Raw genomic sequence first — 18,238 nt, forward strand, 5'->3', positions numbered from 1 at the left:
AGACCTCTTCTCCATTTCTCTTTAATCCAGGCTTCTACATTCTGTTTTGAGATGTAACTTACATATAATGAGAGAGACAGATCTTAAGTGTACAACTTGATGAGGCTTGATAACTGGATACATCCACGTAATCCACACTCATATCAACCCACAGAGAACATTTCCATCATCCCAGAAAGATCCCTCATGCCCCTTCCTGGTAAATACCCTGCTTCCCCTCATCGTACCCCTGGATAATCACTATTCTTATTTCTTTCACCATAGATTCATTGTCCGTTCTAGAATGGCATATAAATGGGAGCATACAGTATATACTTTTTTGAGTCTGGCTTCTTTCAATCAGCATTTTTGAGGTTCATCCACCTATGACTGTTTCTTGTTTTAAAACAAGTTTGTGAAAATAAAATTATTGTATCACTTACATACAACAAAATTCACCCTTTTAAATTATAGTTCGATGAGTTTTGACAAATGTATGTAGTCATGTAACCACCACCACAATTAAGATATGGAACAATTCTACCACAGACACGCCAGTGCCCCCCTTTCCAGCCAATTCTCACTCCCCATCCCCCCAGCGACCACTGATCTGATCTCTGCCTTTTCCAGAAAGTTAAATAAAGGAAATCATTCAGATGAACCTTTGAGAGCGGCTTCTTTCACTTAGAAGTGTGCTTTTGAGATTTATCTATGTTTTTACGTATCAACAGTGTAGTTCATTCCTTTTACTGCTGTGTAGGATCCTATGTTCTGGATATACCACAACTTGTTTATCCATTCAACAGTTCACAGACATTTGGGCCGCTTCCAATTTTTGGCGGCTGTGAACAAAGGTGCTATAAACCTTCATATCCAGGTATCTGTGTGAACACATAACATTGTCTTGGGGAAACACATACAAGTGGGACTGCTGGATCACGTGCTTAAGTGTACATTATCACCACAGACTTCTTACTTCCCATTCGTTTCCCTAGGACTAGTCTCTCCCCACTGCAGTCCATTCTCCACATGCCCGTCGGAATTTCTAAGACACAAATCTAATAGTCAGATAGAGATAGGCTGTGAACTGGCCCAACAACAGATACTTGATGTCAGGTGGTACTTGAAAGATTTTAAATTCGTCACTTCTAGTCATGGTGTACACTATTGCCTTTGTTGTTACTCTGTCATCCAAAGCTTTGGGTCAAATCACGATAAAAGTTAAGGAGAGTAATAACAATCTTGTTGCCCTCCCGCTCAAAACACTCCAGTCGCTGCCTGCTGTCTCCAGGAGGAATTTACACGTCAGTCCTCTAGAACGGGGCTCCAATCTGCTTCCGTGACCTCAACTCCTGCCGCCCCAGCCTATGCAGGCTGCATCCAGTCACACTGAGCTTCTATTTCACAAACTGCCATATTCTGCCTTGACACGACGCTGTGCATGTTGTATTCCTTCTGGTAGACATGGCTTTCCCTGGCTTCCCCTGGGCATTGCTGATAGCTCTTGTGTGTTCCTAGGGCACCTGAGTCACTCTACTGCCCGTACCGCTTTTGTGATCTCCTGCCTGTTCCTCCCCACCACCTGAGGGCAGGGCCATGTCTTACCCATCGTTATACTACAAGCAGCCTGCACCATAAAAGGCACCTAGGAAGCAATCAAGAAATACTAAAAGAAAGATAAAGAAAAGAGAAGAAGAGGAAAAAAAAAGTAAGTGAAAAGCATTTGACAATTAAATTTTTTATTTTTTATTTTTTTTAATTTTTAAAAATGTTTTCATTTATTTTTGAGACAGAAAGAGACGGAGCACGAGCAGGAGAGGGGCAGAGAGAGAGGGAGACACCGAATCTGAAGCAGGCTCCAGGCTCTGAGCTGTCAGCACAGAGCCCGACGCGGGGCTCGAACTCACGGACTGTGAGATCATGACCTGAGCTGAAGTCGGATGGTTAACCCACTGAGCCACCCAGGCGCCCCTATTTTTTTATTTAAATTCAGTTAGTTAACATACAGTGTAGTCTTGGCTTCAGGAGTAGAAATTTTTCAAAAAGACAAGTAATTTGCAGTTACTCCCCCAAAATAACCCTGGCCACAAGACTTGAAATATTCATAATAAAGCTTACCAACCACAAGGACAATAAGAGACATTCCTATTAAGGTTTTTACATATTAAGACATATTAAGAAAAAACTTGATAAAAGGTGGTCTAGGAAGGGAGGAAGAAAAAAGATTTGATAGAGAAAATAATAACGCATCCAAGGGCTAACAGATGACTAAACATGGCACACCACTAATTGTGAAATCAATCCACTAACCCTCCCCAGAAATAAAGTCCCAGCTGGAGCTGTAATCCTGAGGCAGTGGAAAGTGCTGACATTAGCCAGTCCACACTGCCAGTCAAATGCTATTGTATAAAGGAAATTCTTTTTACCTTGGCTTTGGATTTGAGTTGCAAACCTAAGGAGGAAGTCTTTATCTGGGGTCCAGAAGGAGAATTTGGAAAAAAACAGATCAAGATCCCACAGGAAAATGAACTAAATAAAAGAAAAAGCCCAGAGCCAATTTGTTAACTAGTCCAATAAATCAATATGGTATCTGGCTACCATATGTAAAGGTAGATTTGAAAGGAGTATCTAGGATTCAGGACTGCTGATTAGAGCCGAAGAGTGCCTTTTGCAGGCCTGATCTGCTAGAAAGAATGATATCATTTTTCCTGAGATCTAGTTACAGGAGAGCAGAAGGAGAATCCAGGATATGGGGCATGCCAAAAGTGGCTGGGCTCATCAGAACTTGTCTTTATGTGAGTGGAGAAAGGGCCAAAGAGACCTGGATCCCAAACCTGGCTTGGCCATTTGTTAACTGCACAACCTAGCATAAATTATTTGACCTTTCCAGATCTTTTTTCCTTGCTATAAAACATGGGTAATAAATACCAACAAAACTCTGTTAACAGGGCTAAAGGGAATAACCAAGGAAAAGTGCTTAACAACCGGTAGGTACTTTCTCCCGAGTTACTTTCTACGGTAACTTCTCTTCCCACCTGAACAGGACCATGGGCTAAACCAGAAAGTGAACTGTTTGCTGGCTTTCACTACGATGTTGTCGGTGGTGGTCAAGTAGTTTACGTAACTGAGGAATGTATGCTGCCCGCTTTCCTTCCTTCAACAAATATTTATGGACACCCACCCTTTGAGAATGCCGGCTTACCCTGCAAAATGGTCTAGAACAACAGCACTGAAAAGCCAAACCAGCGCTCATTCAACAAAGAGGTGTACTGAGCATGGACTGTCCTGAGCAAAGATGCTACCGGTCTCTGACCTAAACAAAGCCAGCCTTGCCAGCTCTACAAGTGGCACGGACAGCTGGCCCAGAGGATCCCAGGCTGGAGAGGGCCGGGGTCTTAGCCTGTCACTTCAGCCATCCTCACACACATAGATAAAACTGCCGTCAGCAGCAGCATCTGTAAAGGACAGCTAACGTCCTGTTGCTTTGGGCTGTTTTTCTCCAACTGGTCAAAAAAGCCGTTCTCCTTGCCAGTTATGTCACAGTGCCAATTTCCTAAGCACGTTTAAAGGGTGGCTGTTTACGCATATATTTCACATGGTACCATATTTTTACAATCTTGAGGGCAGTAAAAATTAGATTGCCAGCAATCTATTTTATTGGGAGGGGCATCAAAAACTCTGTAAATAAAAGAGTACAAGGAATGATCAAGGTGACCTGCCTGCCAACCATCTTGTGGGCCCCTGCCCTCCAGGCCAGGTCTCTTTCATGTGGGCTCTTCTACTCGTGAGCCCTGGAACCAAGGGCAAGGCTCTTAGTTTCTCAGGCCCCAACTTCTTTATATGGACTAATTGTTCTCTGGGGTCCTTTCCAGATGTACAAATCTATGAGAAGGCATTACATGGCTAAGTTTCAAGTAGTTTATGAAGGTTACTAAGTCTACATTGAAATGACAATAATACAATGCAGGTGTGTGTGTGTGTGTGTGTGTGTACATACATGTGTGTATATATATCATCCCATGTAAAATCTGGTTTGAGAGGAATAATTGCTTATAATCTATGCCTTGCACAGAGCAGGGACTGAAAATAAGTTAAATGCATAAATAAACAAATGAATGGGAATATTAGAAGTACCCAAAAGCACAGTTGGGCATCACAGGTGGTAGAGCAGGAAAGAATTCATGAGACAGAAACACTTAGATAGTACTGGAATGCTCCTGGCCAACATTCATAATGTGTAAGGGCGAAACAACTAAAAGAATATGGTGAACCCCACCACTGGACTACTGGCTTCCTCTAAAAGCACCAATGCTCTGTGTAAGCCAAATTCTTCTGGGAAGCTCTCAATTCCTGTTCACTCTAAAACAAATAAGAAAGAAAGAAAGAAAAAAAACGAACAAAACAGTTTTATTCCTTGTAACTCAAATCCCAAGGGAAGTTAGTAGGAGTAAGTGGGAGCCAGAGAGACTCACACAAATATACGCACACATACAAAATAATACCTGATGGGGGGGAGGTTAACGAAGCACACAAAATCCCAGGGCCGACAGGAAGTGGAATTAGAACCACAAAAGCCAAGAAGACAGTCAACAACTTAAAAAACTCCAGATGCACTCACTTTATTAAAACGGAATAAAAGCAAAGAGGAGGAAAGGAGACCCACAGATGATGAAATGGACTTAGGGGTATTTCACTGAGTCAGGGAAAGTCACTGCTTATTTCATATTGGAATCTCTACTGCCATTAAGTTCCGGAAATTCTCAAAGAGAATTTGTTCAAAAAGAGCAAAGATTTTTATACAAAGAAATTAAGCTTCGTATAAGAGCTAAGTAGATGTGGAAAAGAAACCTTAGTTTTTTAATCCAATGAGGTTTTTGAAGTTGGAAGATATGTTCTATGCACCCCTTCTTCAAGCAGTTTATAATTAACGCTAAGAGCTCTAGGCCCTTACCAAACCAGATCTACTAAGAAGCTTACTATCAGGCCACCAAAAGGCAATTAAAGCAAGTACCAATGTTCAATAAACATTTCTTGAACATCTCCTAAGAGCAAAAAACCACTATGCACAAGAGGAGCAGAAACTAGGGAGACGGTGCTGCTGTCTACAGGGAGCTTCCAGTCCAGGAGGGGAGACAGACACATAAATGGGTGCCAGATGACAATCAGGTACCACTGCAGATTATGCATGGGAAGCTGCAGGTGGAGGGGGCTAACTCAGACTGGAACACTTAGGAAAAACTTCACCACAGAAATGATACTTGACTTCATCTTGAAAAGATGGCGGTGATCTAGTAAGTAAAGGAACACGAGGAAAAGATCCCAGATGCAGGATAAAGCAGGTGCAAAGGGCAGAGGCGAAGGGAAGGACCTGGCAGGTCCAGGGAGTCAGTGTAAGGTGTGGTTTGGCCACAAGAGGATGAGAGGGGAAGGGGAGACAGAGAGAGACTACTGACAATCGAGAAGTTAAGCTCGGAGACTACCAGGGAAGCACATATGTAAACAAAACGTCACAATATGTGAGGAAAAGAACACAACAGAACAGCATGAGAGAGGAGGCACAACAGGGCATTTTGTTAAGCAAGGGTTCCTAGAAGAGACAATGTCAAGCTTAGTCTGAGAATATGAACAGGAGTGTGCCAAGCAGACAGGACCGAAGAATTTATACCGAGGCACAAAGGCATGGAGTGCTCAGTGGTAGAGCTGGATTATAAGGTGTAAGAGGAGAAACTGAATTCTAGAAAATTCAGCTGTGGTCCGGTACTTAGAAGCCTGGCAGTCCTATCAAGTGTCTATTGACTAGTTAACCCTAAAGAGCCATGTAGGGTTTTAGAGGACATGAACACGTCTATACTTAGAAAATATACCACAACCTCTCCTTTTCTTATATAATTTCAGGTGTTGGTTTGTCTACGGTCTTCTGTTCCTGGTCTCAACACCTCCCTTTGTTTACTGCCTCTCAAGTACAGACTGTTATGATAATCCGTGAAAGAGATCAAGAATTACTCATTCTAGTTATAAAAATAGCAAAGAAATAATTTCTATTGAGTGCAAATTGAGGACCAGACATTGGGCCAAGTGCTTGGCATACATCATCTCATTTGATCTTCCTGGTATCCTTGGGAGATCGGTACCGTCATTAGTACAATTTTATAATGGAGGAAACAGGACTGGCGTAACTTGCTGAAAATAAGAAAACAAGTAAGGGGTGCAAATGGCTTTCACACTAATTCCGTCCGTCAGGCTCTAAAGTCCGTGTTCTTCACTTTCCTGCCACCCTGACTCCCGAGCGAGCCATGACTCTGATATCCTTACTACTGTATTACTTTCATTATCCCCCCAGCAACAACCCTAGTGTGTTTTACTAACAAAGCCTAACACCTCTGAAAGCCTAGTTGACTTTACAGACACACTGGCAATCACTACACCGTGCACATCCGCACAGAAAGCAAAGTGCGCAGGTGTCCTCGGTGCCAGTCATAGCCAGTGGGTCAGTAGGCAACAGGCTTCCTGATCCAGGAGTTGTGAACTGTTTCTTACTCCTTCTCTGTGCAATCAGGGAGTTAAGGGTGGGAGAAGAGGGGAGGGAGGGAGGAAGAGGAGGGGAAAAAAAGGGAGGGGGGGCAGAAACCCACTAGAAAGAAGACTAAAACAAAAAGGAGGAGTCATTGGAAACTGGGAGAAAGCACACACTGGTACCAGCCAGAGCTTCTTGGAACGGTTCCCAGTCTGGCTGCCAAGGGGCTCTGGAATATATTTGTTAGAGCTGGATTCCTGTACAGTCCATTGCAGGCTTTTTCTGATTGCACTCTGACAGAGAGACCCACACTTTAGTTCCAATCCCTGCTTCCCGCACAGAAAGCCTGTGAGTCCTCAGGGGACCTCCAACTAAGCTCACCACTGGCCTCTTAGTAGGACCCTCATATGCCACCTGAGCTTAGAAAGAAAAACCCGCCACACACACACATTCTTACTTCTGTAGAATCACAGAGCCTCTCTATCCCAGGATCCCTTCCCAACTTCCCAAGCCCCTTTTCACACAACATATTAAGCTTCGTGAGTCTCCTTACCAAAACAACTGCTGCGGTGAGGAACAAAGGTTTTACAGGCTGTAGCAATAGCTAGTTCAGCAGAGATTATAGTCTTAATAATCAGGTCTTCCACATGGGCCATCAGTGCTACAAAAAAAAAAAAAGAAGAAGAAGAAGAAGAAGGAAGAGACACTATAATGTACAGAGTAGAAAAACTGGATTCTGGAACACGGTGTGATTGTAAAAGCACATGTGCTCATTCCAAAAAGTCTCCAGGTGGCAGTCTTGCAAATAGGTACTCCAGGAGACGGCATTATCTATGAATAAGGTGACACAGTCAAGAATGTGGGTGCAGGGGTTGTACTTAAGTGGCATCCTATGACAAAAGACAGACATGGAATGGAAAAGAAGCCTTACTTCCCCCTTCTCAGGCTTCTCCATCGCCCTTCCCCTTTGTGGACTGAGCTAAGCCTTCTTGCACACTGTTTCCCATTCTGCTCAAGGCTCAGCCAGTAGTGTCCATTTTGACCCCAAGCCCTGTACTCAGACTTGACACTGCTCATTCCCCAATTCAACATGAGTGAGGCAGATTAACTTTGAAAAATTTGAACTCAGGGCCAATATGAAGACAGTACTTCAGTCCACAGCTCAACATTCAAGAAGGATAAATTCACTAAGGGTTAAAGGACAAAGTTATGCCTTCCAAACTAGAAACAAGAAAAGGGATTGGGGGGGGGGTGTCACAGAAAGCCTGTTTTCCATCTTCTATAGGGCAGGAAAAATCAACATCAAGAACAACAACCCTGGGGTGCCTGGATGGCTCAGTCGGTTGAGCGTCCAACTTCGGCTCAGGTCATGATCTCGTGGTCTGTGAGTTCGAGCCCAAAGTCAGGCTCTGTGCTGACAGCTCAGAGCCTGGAGCCTGCTTCAGATTCTGTGTCTCCCTCTCTCTCTGCCCCTCCCCGCTCATGCTCTGTCTCTCTCTCTCTGTCAAAAATAAATGAACATTAAAAAAAAAAATTTAAAAACAAAACAACAAAAAGAACAACGACCCTGTCAGAAGTCTCAGAGACACTACCAGAATTAGAGACAATGATGCATGCTGAGAGGCACAGTGAGGTTATACAGAAAAGAGAGATCACAAAGGAAAAAGGCCTGGTACTCACCAGTTGTATCTCTACCTTCTTGTTTCAGATACCTAAGCATGGCGCTCATGCTCCATTTGTTCCCATAATCCTCCACTTCTGGATCATCACAACTAAAACAAAGGAATGGACCAAAGTCACACATGCAAATAGGCCTGGCTGTAGAAACCAGATTTTTTTTTTTACAAATACTTGTCCTTTTAATCTTCAGGAAAACATTCCCTTTGCGGACCTCCCGCAAAGGTGCTCCCTCCCGCGGTGCTCCCTCAGCACCTATTCTTAGTCCCTTTGTCATATATCCCTTTCTACCACTGATTTATTTTTTAATGAAAATGCATATAGCTTCTCTTATGGGGGGGGCAGGGGAAAAGGCAGCAAATTCTTCCTTAAGCAAACAATTATTATGTATCACGAGTGGAAGCAATGTGTGAAAGGATGTGAACAATTTAAGAGTGGCCACAATACATGAACAGAATGACACGTTTGGGGATACTAACCTAGTCTTTGAGGTGAAAGTCATATGATCCCACAAAACAACTTCTAATGCCATTTTGAGACCAGAACTGAGTCTTGGTTGGCTAGTGAACTAATGTAGTATAACATTCTAATGAGCTAACCTAGCATGGAACTGCTTCAGCATCTGAAGCAGGCTCTCTCCTCTCTAGTGGTAGCTCTCCACACAGCTTTTCTGGATACCCTCTGAGGTATCGCTGAAGGCAGAATCCGTGAGAGCGACAATAAAATCAGTGAAGTGCCCCACCACCAGAGCAGCAGACTGCCAAATGGGGTACACTGTCATGACTACTGGAAAGGTCTTGCAATCTGGAAAACTGTGTTTTGCAGATGCCCCCTCATTCCCTACCACCACCCCACCACCCACCAGTTGGGTGCATGTCTGCTCATCTTCCAGGGTGAACGATAGGGTATCTTCAATTCCAAACACTGGTCACAGGACACTCCGTGAAATCTACACAGCCTTGGCAACTATGCCATCACTTCCAGAGTCTTTTTCTTTCTTTCCTTGGACTTTCTAGACACCTATTTTTAGTCTGAGTAGAAAGTGACTGTTTGGGTTTCTTTTTTATTTTTCCACTTTCTGGCAAAATTATCAGGATGAAAGAAAACAGAGCAGAAGGGATGTTTCCACACAGCTGTACTGGTACTCCCTTCCACTGAATCGTTCTCTGAGATGGCCTCATTTCTTTCTTCATTTAATTTATTCCTAACTCTTCTTCCCTCTGATCATACAAGCATTTATTTTAGAAAATTTTAGGAAATACATAAAAGTGCAGAGAAGAAAACAGAAGTCACCCACCCATAATCTCATCCACTATAGTTAAGCGCTGTTGACATTTTGGTATATATCCTCCTAGTTTACACTTTCTCTCCCTCAGCAAAAATAAACAGCTTTAGTTATCTTATAGATTCAAAAAAGAACTTAAACTGCAAGTAGTGTCTGGTAACCCGCTTTTTCCACCTGACAATGTACAGTCATGAACATTCTTCTCTCTGATCTTGTGCGCACATCTCTTGTTATTTCTTAAGGTTAAGTTCCTAGAAATGGAAATGCTGGGTCAAAGGATACCAGTATTTTTTAAGCTTTTGATACATTTTGCCAAGTGCTGAAATGACCTCATTTCTTGTCTTCTAAAAAGTTCCATATGCCTATTAAATTCCCACCCCTAAGTCAAGTGAGGAAAGACAGTGAAGACGAAATGTGGGAAGGCCTATTTTGGTAGAGAAAGGGGACGCCGTAACTGGGCAAGCAACGGAGAAGCAATAGCAGATATGCCTCAAAACTACGTTAAACGACAGCTTCCTGTAAGTTCCATGGAGATAAATGGAGTGCAACAAGTTGACTTTCCACATTTCCGGCACCTGCACGTGAAACTGATTTCCTGGCGCCCGGCTCGCATGCAGCCAGTACCTCACATAGTCTCCACTCTTCTTATTCACACTGTAGTTTGTCAGGTGCATGAACTGGTTCCGAATGTTCTTGGCTCCTTGATCATATCGCACGGTTGCAAACCTGATAGAAAAGACACAATTTACATGCCAGGAACAGGGGTTCAAGGAAATACAGGCTTGAACTCAGGATCAGTGTGATACTAATAAAAGGAGGGTGACGTCATTAACAGTGAGTGCTTAATAAATGCCCACTCCCATGGTGTTTCATATATAATATGTAATTCATTCCTTAAAGCAATTCTCTGAAGTGGGTAATATTATATCTGATTTTTAGGGTAGACATAAAAACTAAAATGTAACCTGGAAAGATTAAGTAACTTGTCCAAAATCACTTGTCCAAATGGATGTACCACATCTATTCTTGATACAAACCCTCAACAAAGTAGGTTTAGAGGGAACATACCTCAACATAATAAAGGCGGTATATGAAAGACCCACAGCTAATAATCATCCTCAATGGGGAAAAACAGAGCTTTTCCTCCATAGTCAGGAATAAGACAGAGATGTCTGCTCTTACCACTTTTTCTTCAACCTAGTACTGGAAGTCCTAGCCTCAGCAATCAGACAACACAAAGAAATAAAAGGCATCCAAATCAGCAAGGAAGAAGTCAAACTTCTGCTATTTGCAAATGACATGATACTATAGATAGAAAACCCAAAAGACTCCACCCCAAACTCCTAGAACTGATCAACAAATTCAGTAAAGTCTCAGGATACAAAATCAACAAACAGAAATCTGTTGCAAAGAATTCTACGCACCAATAATGAAGCAGCAAAGAGAAATTAAGGAATCAATCCCATTTACAATTACACCAAAAACAATTAAGATACCTAGGAATAAACCTAATCAAAGAGGTGAAAGACCTATATTCTGAAAACGATAAAACACTGATGAAAGAATTGAAAAGCATCCCATGCTCATGGACTGGAAGACAAATAGTGTTAAAATATCTATACTACCCAAAGCAACCTACACATTTAATGCCATCCCTATCAAAATACCACCAGCAGTTTTCACAAAGCTGGAACAAACAATTCTAAAATTTGTATGGAGCCATAAAAGCTCCCAAGTAGCCAAAGTAATCCTGAGAAAGAAAAGCAAAGCTGGAGACATCACAATTTCAGACTTCAAGCTGTATTACAAAGCTGTAATCATCAAAAACAGTATAATACTGGCACAAAAGCAGACACATAGGTTGATGGATCAGAATACAAGACCCAGAAATGAACCCACAAAGCACGGTCAACTCATCTTTGACAAAGCAGGAAAGAATATCCAATGGAAATAAGTCTCTTAAACAAACGGTGTTTGGGAAAACTGGACGGCAACATGGTGAATGAAACAGGACCACCTCCTTACACCATACACAAAAAATAAATTCAAAATGGATGAAAGACCTAAATGTGAAACCCGAAACCATCAAAATCCTAGAAGAGAACACAGGCAGTAACTTCTTTGACATCAGCCATAGCAACTTCTAGATACATCTCCTGAGGCAAGGGAAACAAAAGCAAAAATAAACTAGTGGGACTTCATCAAAACAAAAGGCTTCTGTACAGGTAAGGGGAAAAAAGAGAGAGAGAGAGAGAGAGATTAAGGAGTGCACTTGTGATGAGCACCAGGTGATTATGGAAGTGTTGAATCACTATATTGTCCACCTGGAACTAATAATACACTCTACGTTAATTAACCGGAATTTAAATTAAAACTTAAAAAAAAAAAAAAAAAGGAAACAGCATGGCCAGTAACAAAATCAAGGCTGTCCAATTCAAAACGCATGCCCTTAGTCACAATGTTGTTGTCTCTTATACATCTGGTTAAATGTTGAAACAATCATTTCTCCCTAAATTGAATTATTTTCTCACCCACAATATTGCTGTTTGCAAATCTGGCTGTTGTAATAATGTGTTGCATTTCCATACGTAATGTTAAGTTCAAAGAAAACAACTTTAATAAATACATAAATTCCAACCCCCCCCCCATCACACTGACTCCACAACACATGTTCTTAACCACAAGATGCTGTTTCTCTGATAGAACCTTAGACAAACAGGAAGGATGAAAAACGAAAACAGAGTTACCCATGCCTGGGAAATTGTGTACACGACGCTGCGGATGACAGAGCATTTGCTGGTCAAGACACCTATGGGGTGCCTATACGGTGCTGGCACCATAGCATTCTATGGAAACTATTAAGCAAAAAGAATAAAATGACAGCAGAATGGTAGATTTAAAATACACGTCTGTAGAAATAACAGAACTGACCTATAAAGTTCATTTTAGGAAAACAATAATGGCAACATTAACAGCACACAAAACCTAGGTCTGCAGGACAACATAACTATGAGCATAGCGTAGGAGACTAATTCCTGAATTTGGAATGAAGGCAAAAGACAGAGGGATTAAACATGGAACCCACTGAAAACAGAGCAGCAATTTGATATCCTGGACTACTGTCAAAAGAAGACCAAAGTATAAAATATACGTGCCTCTGAAGGAAGTAACCAGGGAAAAAGAAAACTTTCCAGTGATGCTCAACATCAACAAAAGGACACTCGAGTCGAATGGTTATGGTAAATATCAACCCCTGTTTACATACCACTATAACCATATCACCCCTCACTAAAGTGGTTTTCCCAAGAGGCATATCCAAGTGTGTGAAAAAAAATCCTGGACGGCCACAAGTTTATTTTCATATGATTTACAAATTATTTACATATGCTTACTCAGACTATGAAGTCAACATGAATTTTTACCACATTAAAGGGCAGCATTTAAAAATTTTCCTCTTCTCTATTTCTTCTCACCCACCCACTATCTCTTCCTAATTCCCTGTACTAGAAATATATAAAAGCCAAAGAAAGAGAAGTGAAAAACAACCCCCGCCAAAAACCCAAAATTAAAATAAACAAACATGAGGACAGGAAGAAGGATGTGGACAAAGAGAAAATGTTGACCAGGCATGTACGGCTAAGGGGCAAGGGCTTGATGACCACTCTATCTGTGTGTGAGAAGGACCTGTGATTTTTTTCAGAAACTTCCACTAGTTATCACCTAACTTCTAACCATGCCACTCCATGATGAGTAAACCTTGCCTGTGTATTCCAATCTTGCTTCTGTAGACATTCTCCAATCAAGCAGGAGACCATCATTCTCTGAATCCTTCTGAAATGCACAGAGGACCCACGCGGCCCCACAGAGGCTGCCTGCCTCATCCAGACATTACCTCACAGTGACATACCTCCTGCCATCCTCTCCCCTAGAAGAATAATGATTGAGAGGGAGGGAAAGGGTTCTGCTTCAGAGAAAGAGGGTTTTCATCTCTTCTCAATAAGAGTATCTGATCTAACCTGGTCAACAAGAAAAGCCTGGCAAAAGCCTGGCGGTTGAGTCACCTGGTATTCCACACATCTGTCACTTTTACGCCCTTTTTTTCAATAGAACTGCATCTCTAAAAAGTAAGTTTTCTTCCTCCTAATCATCCTTCTCACTGAGGAATTTATATTCTCAACTCCAGCAAGGACAAGATTATTAGTGTCACGGAGTGGGTCTCTAAAGAGCGTAAGAAGCAAGAATTAGAGAAAAACAAAAAAACTTAAGCTCAATGGAAAGTTATCAAAAGAGCCAAAAACTACACTATTTCCTTAGCCTGATGGAGAACATGGAAGACCAGGTAGGTGTGTGTGCTCATCTTTCCTGCTAAGCCAGGAAGATACCACGCTTCTCACCAAAGTCCCTATTAAACAGACCACTTCCATCTGTGGTCACCATCTTCCAACATTTCCTTCGTATCGTCTAGACCAAAGGTCCCACTGGCCTACTAATCAAGTTCTGATTAACCCACAAACTTAAAAAAAAAAAACTTGAATGACTTGGCCAACATTTAAAACTCAGACCTTCCTTCCTGCAGCCAGCGCTTACATAAGGAAGATGGACAGGATAGGAAGGCAGCCCACAGGCAGTACAAGGTTATCCGTGTAGCGTGGTGGCCTCACAGGGGTAAAAATCCACACAAGGAGGGCATCTGAGGGGGGCGGTGGCCGAGGTGGTTGAGAGATTGGCTACACAAAAGGGAACTGAGTATATAAATATGTTAGAGATAATGGGAGTCAGATTTCTCACTGTTGGAGAAGAGAGACTAAAAACAAGGAAAGGGAAAAACTAGAATGAACCCTGTAGTTTTGAAGAATTGGGAGGTATTAGTATAAATTCTTGCTTTTCAATGTATGGAAACATTTTACGAAAGTAAATATGGATGTCAGTGTGCATATGTGTACATGAACACATAACAAACATAGATTTCTGAGGTCTGCCCATTTCAAGGACCTGGAGCAGAGACACCCCAGAGCAATGAGCTTATCTAGCTCTCACATCTTGATTCCTAAATACTCTTCTCCATTAAAAGCAATCAATGCCCCTTGGAGAAAATGGTTGATTCCAGAGCTGGGACAGAGAAAGAACAAGATGAGCCTGAAACATCTGGTGCCCAAAGAAATGACAGGACACAAAAGCCAGCTTACAGGGGCTCCTGTTGGCCAAATCTGAGACACTATGACATTAAAATAAATCCTGACAGCAAAGCATCATAACCCATTAAGTAAAATAGGAATCCTTACTGGTATAAATAAATAAATGAATAAATAAATGGGAAGAAGAGACAGCTCTGCCTTGGAGCAAAATGCCAAATAATAAAAGAAAAAAGGAATGATGGAATTAGAAAATCATCATTTAACAACTGTCATAGTAATAATTCAGGCAAGAAACATCAATGGATATTAAAATCACTGGGTAAAAAATAGACACTCAGATCAATGGAACAGAATATAGAATCCAGAAATGGACCCACAAACGTATGGCCAACTAATCTTTGACAAAGCAGGAAAGAATATCCAATGGAATAAAGACAGTCTCTTCAGCAAGTGGTGCTGGGAAAACTGGACAGCAACATGCAGAAGAATGAACCTGGACCACTTTCTGACACCATACACAAAAATAAACTGAAAATGGATGAAAGACCTAAACGTGAAACAGGAAGCCATCGAAATCCTCAAGGAGAAAGCAGGCAAAAACCTCTTTGACCTTGGCCACAGCAACTTCTTACTCAACACGTCTCCAGAGACAAGGGAAACAAAAGCAAAAATGTACTGGGACCTCATCAAAATAAAAAGCTTCTGCACAGCGGAGGAAACAATCAGCAAAACTAAAAGACAACCAATGGAATGGGAGAAGATATTTGCAAACAACATATCAGATAAAAGGTTAGTATCCGAAATCTATAAAGAACTTATCAAACTCAACACCCAAAAAACAAATAATCCAGTGAAGAAATGGGCAAAAGACATGAATAGACACTTCTTCAAAGAAGACATCCAGATGGCCAACTGACACTTGAAAAAATGCTCCACATCACTCATCATCAGGGAAACACAAATCAAAACCACAATGAGATACCACTTCACACCTGTCAGAATGGCTAACATTAACAACTCAGGCAACAACAGATGTTGGCGAGGATAGGGAGACAGAGGATCTCTTTTGCACTGCTGGTGGGAATACAAACTGGTGTAGCCACTCTGGAAAACAGTATGGAGGTTCCTCAAAAAATTAAAAATAGAACCACCCTACATCCACCAACGGCACTATTAGGCATTTATTCAAGGGATACAGGAATGTTGTTTCGAAGGGACACATGCACCCCAATGTTTACAGCAGTATTATCGACAATAGCCAAAGTATGGAAAGAGCCCAAATGTCCATCGACGGATGAATGGATAAAGAAGATGTGGTATATGTGTGTGTGTGTGTGTGTGTGTGTGTGTGTGTGTGTGTGTATGTGTGTGTGTGTATAAAATGGAGTTATTACTCGGCAATCAAAAAGAATGAAATTTTGCCATTTACAACTACGTGGATGGAACTAGAGGGTATTATGCTAAGTGAAATTAGTCAGAGAAAGACAAAAATCATATGACTTCACTCATATGAGGACTTTAAGAGACAAAACAGATGAACATAAAGGAAGGGAAACAAAAATAATATAAAAACAGGGAGGGGGACAAAACAGAAGAGACTCATAAATATGGAGAACAAACAGGGTTACTGGAGGGATTGTGGGAGGGGGGATCGGCTAACTGGGTGAGGGGCATTAAGGAATCTACTGAAATCACTGTTGCACTATATGCTAACTTGAATGTAAATTAAAAAATAAATTAAAAAATTAAAAAATAAAAAAATAAAATCACTGGGTAAAAACTAGATGTGGAATGAGACTCTACATGGTCTCAAAGTATCTCCTCTTAAGATACTTATTAATTACACAGGGAAAAACAAAGTAACTTTATAGTGGAGAAATCTGGCAGATACCCCCTTAATCAAGTGGTCAAACACCACTAAATAGGGGTACCTGGGTGGCTCAGTTGGTGAAACGTCGGACTCAGACCATGATCTCACGGTCCATGAGTTTGAGCCCCACATCAGGCTCTGTGCTGACAGCTCAGAGCCTGGAGCCTGCTTGGGATTCTGTCTCTCCCTCTTTCTCTGCCCCTCCCCTGGCTTGTGCTCTGTCTCTCTGTCTCTCTGTCTCTCTATCTCTCTGTCTCTCTCTCAAAAATAAACATTAAAAAAATTTTTTAATTAAAAAAAAACACTAAATAGTTATCATGGGCCATCAGATATAATGCAATGACAACACAGCATCACTTCTGTGCTATTCTGGCCAAAAATAATGAACCTGGGTCTAAGCATGAAAAAAATATCAAGTAAACTCAACTGAGGGACATTCTAAAATATGACTGGCCTGTAATCTTCACAAATGCAAAGGTTATAAAAGTCATGGGAAGACTATGGGAACTGTTCCACACTAAAGAAGACTAAAGAGACATGACAACTAAATATAACATGTGATCTTGGATCCGATCCTTTTGTTATAGAGAACATTATTAGGATAACTGGCCAAACCTGAATGGGGTCTCTCCATGAAAGGCAAAAGGTAACTCTGGGCTATTTTTATAGCTTTTCTAGAAGTCTGAAATGGTTTTAAAATTAAAACAGAAGTAAGTTTCTCAGTAAAAACCTAGATTTTCAGCCAACCTTAAAAAACCAAAAGATCTGGAATACCACCTTGTCTGAGTCTATTTGGGCCGCTGTAACAAAATGCCATAAACTGGGTAGCTTATAAGCAACAGAAATAGATTTCTGACCGTTCTGGAGGCTGGGAAGTCCAAGATCAAGATACAGGCAGACAGACTGCAGCTTCCGGCTGTGTGCTCACATGGTGAAAGGAGCCAGGAAACTCTCTGTGCCCTCTTTTATAAAAGGGCACTAATCACATTCATGAGGGCTTCACCTTCATGACATAATCACCTCCCAAGGACCTAACCTCCTAATACCATCACCTTGGGTGGGGGGGGGGGGGGCGGGGTGGGATTTCAACATATGAATGGGGGGGGGGGATACAAACATTCAGACCACAGCACCACCACATATCAACGAGTTGCAGGCACTGAATAGTAAATGCCCTTAAGTGGCACATGTGATCTCCAGCTTCCACCAGAGCAACTTTTTCAGTGAATGTCCTTGTGAGCCTTTAGGTTTGTGACCTGATTTAGACCTTCACATATCAAATTTCAGCCTGTTGAGGTCAGAAAGCTTCAACACAAATTCTTTATTAGCCACAATCTTAAAGAGGTAATTCCCTACTAGCCACCCCAGGACCAAGTTTGCAAATACTGCTCCTAACACATACTGAAATCTACATGATGCACTGAGTCTTGAACTTCCCTCTTAATGAAATCAAGATTTATAAAAAGCTCTAATGACAGAAAAAAAAAAAAAAGTGGGGGGGGATGGGGAGCCTCTACTTCTTCGCCAAATCTGAAATTCTGGGTACTATTTTATAGCCTACCGATGAAGAGAGAAGCATATGCTTTTTTTTTTTTTAACCACACTGAAACATATGTAGATTAACTTTATTCTGACAATGAATTCTTAAGTCAGAAGCCACACTTCTAATGCTTCTCAGTGAGAATGGAGACAATGGTAACAACCTGTCTAAAACTCGAATGTCTGCGTGAAGGCAGGGTTCCCGTGTTAGACACATAGAAGGTACTGGATAACATGAA

The 18,238-nt window shown here is 41.5% G+C and overlaps 1 protein-coding gene across 1 annotated transcript in view; it reads right to left on the minus strand.

Moving 5' to 3' along the window:
• Nucleotides 1-18,238, minus strand: part of TTLL5 (tubulin tyrosine ligase like 5) — a 240,415-nt gene that overhangs the window by 174,631 nt on the left and 47,546 nt on the right. Inside the window, exons 10-12 of the mRNA XM_047080320.1 lie at nucleotides 10,080-10,181; nucleotides 8,174-8,265; nucleotides 7,047-7,154 (exon numbers count right to left, since the gene is read on the minus strand). Coding sequence (XP_046936276.1) covers nucleotides 7,047-7,154; nucleotides 8,174-8,265; nucleotides 10,080-10,181 — 302 coding nt within the window. The remainder of the gene's footprint in view (nucleotides 1-7,046; nucleotides 7,155-8,173; nucleotides 8,266-10,079; nucleotides 10,182-18,238) is intronic.

The sequence above is a fragment of the Lynx rufus genome, unplaced genomic scaffold, assembly GCF_022079265.1.
Source record: "Lynx rufus isolate CCGP_SWC_20201006 ecotype Redwood Valley unplaced genomic scaffold, mLynRuf1.p SCAF_17, whole genome shotgun sequence".
NCBI classification, from domain to species: Eukaryota; Metazoa; Chordata; class Mammalia; order Carnivora; family Felidae; genus Lynx; species Lynx rufus.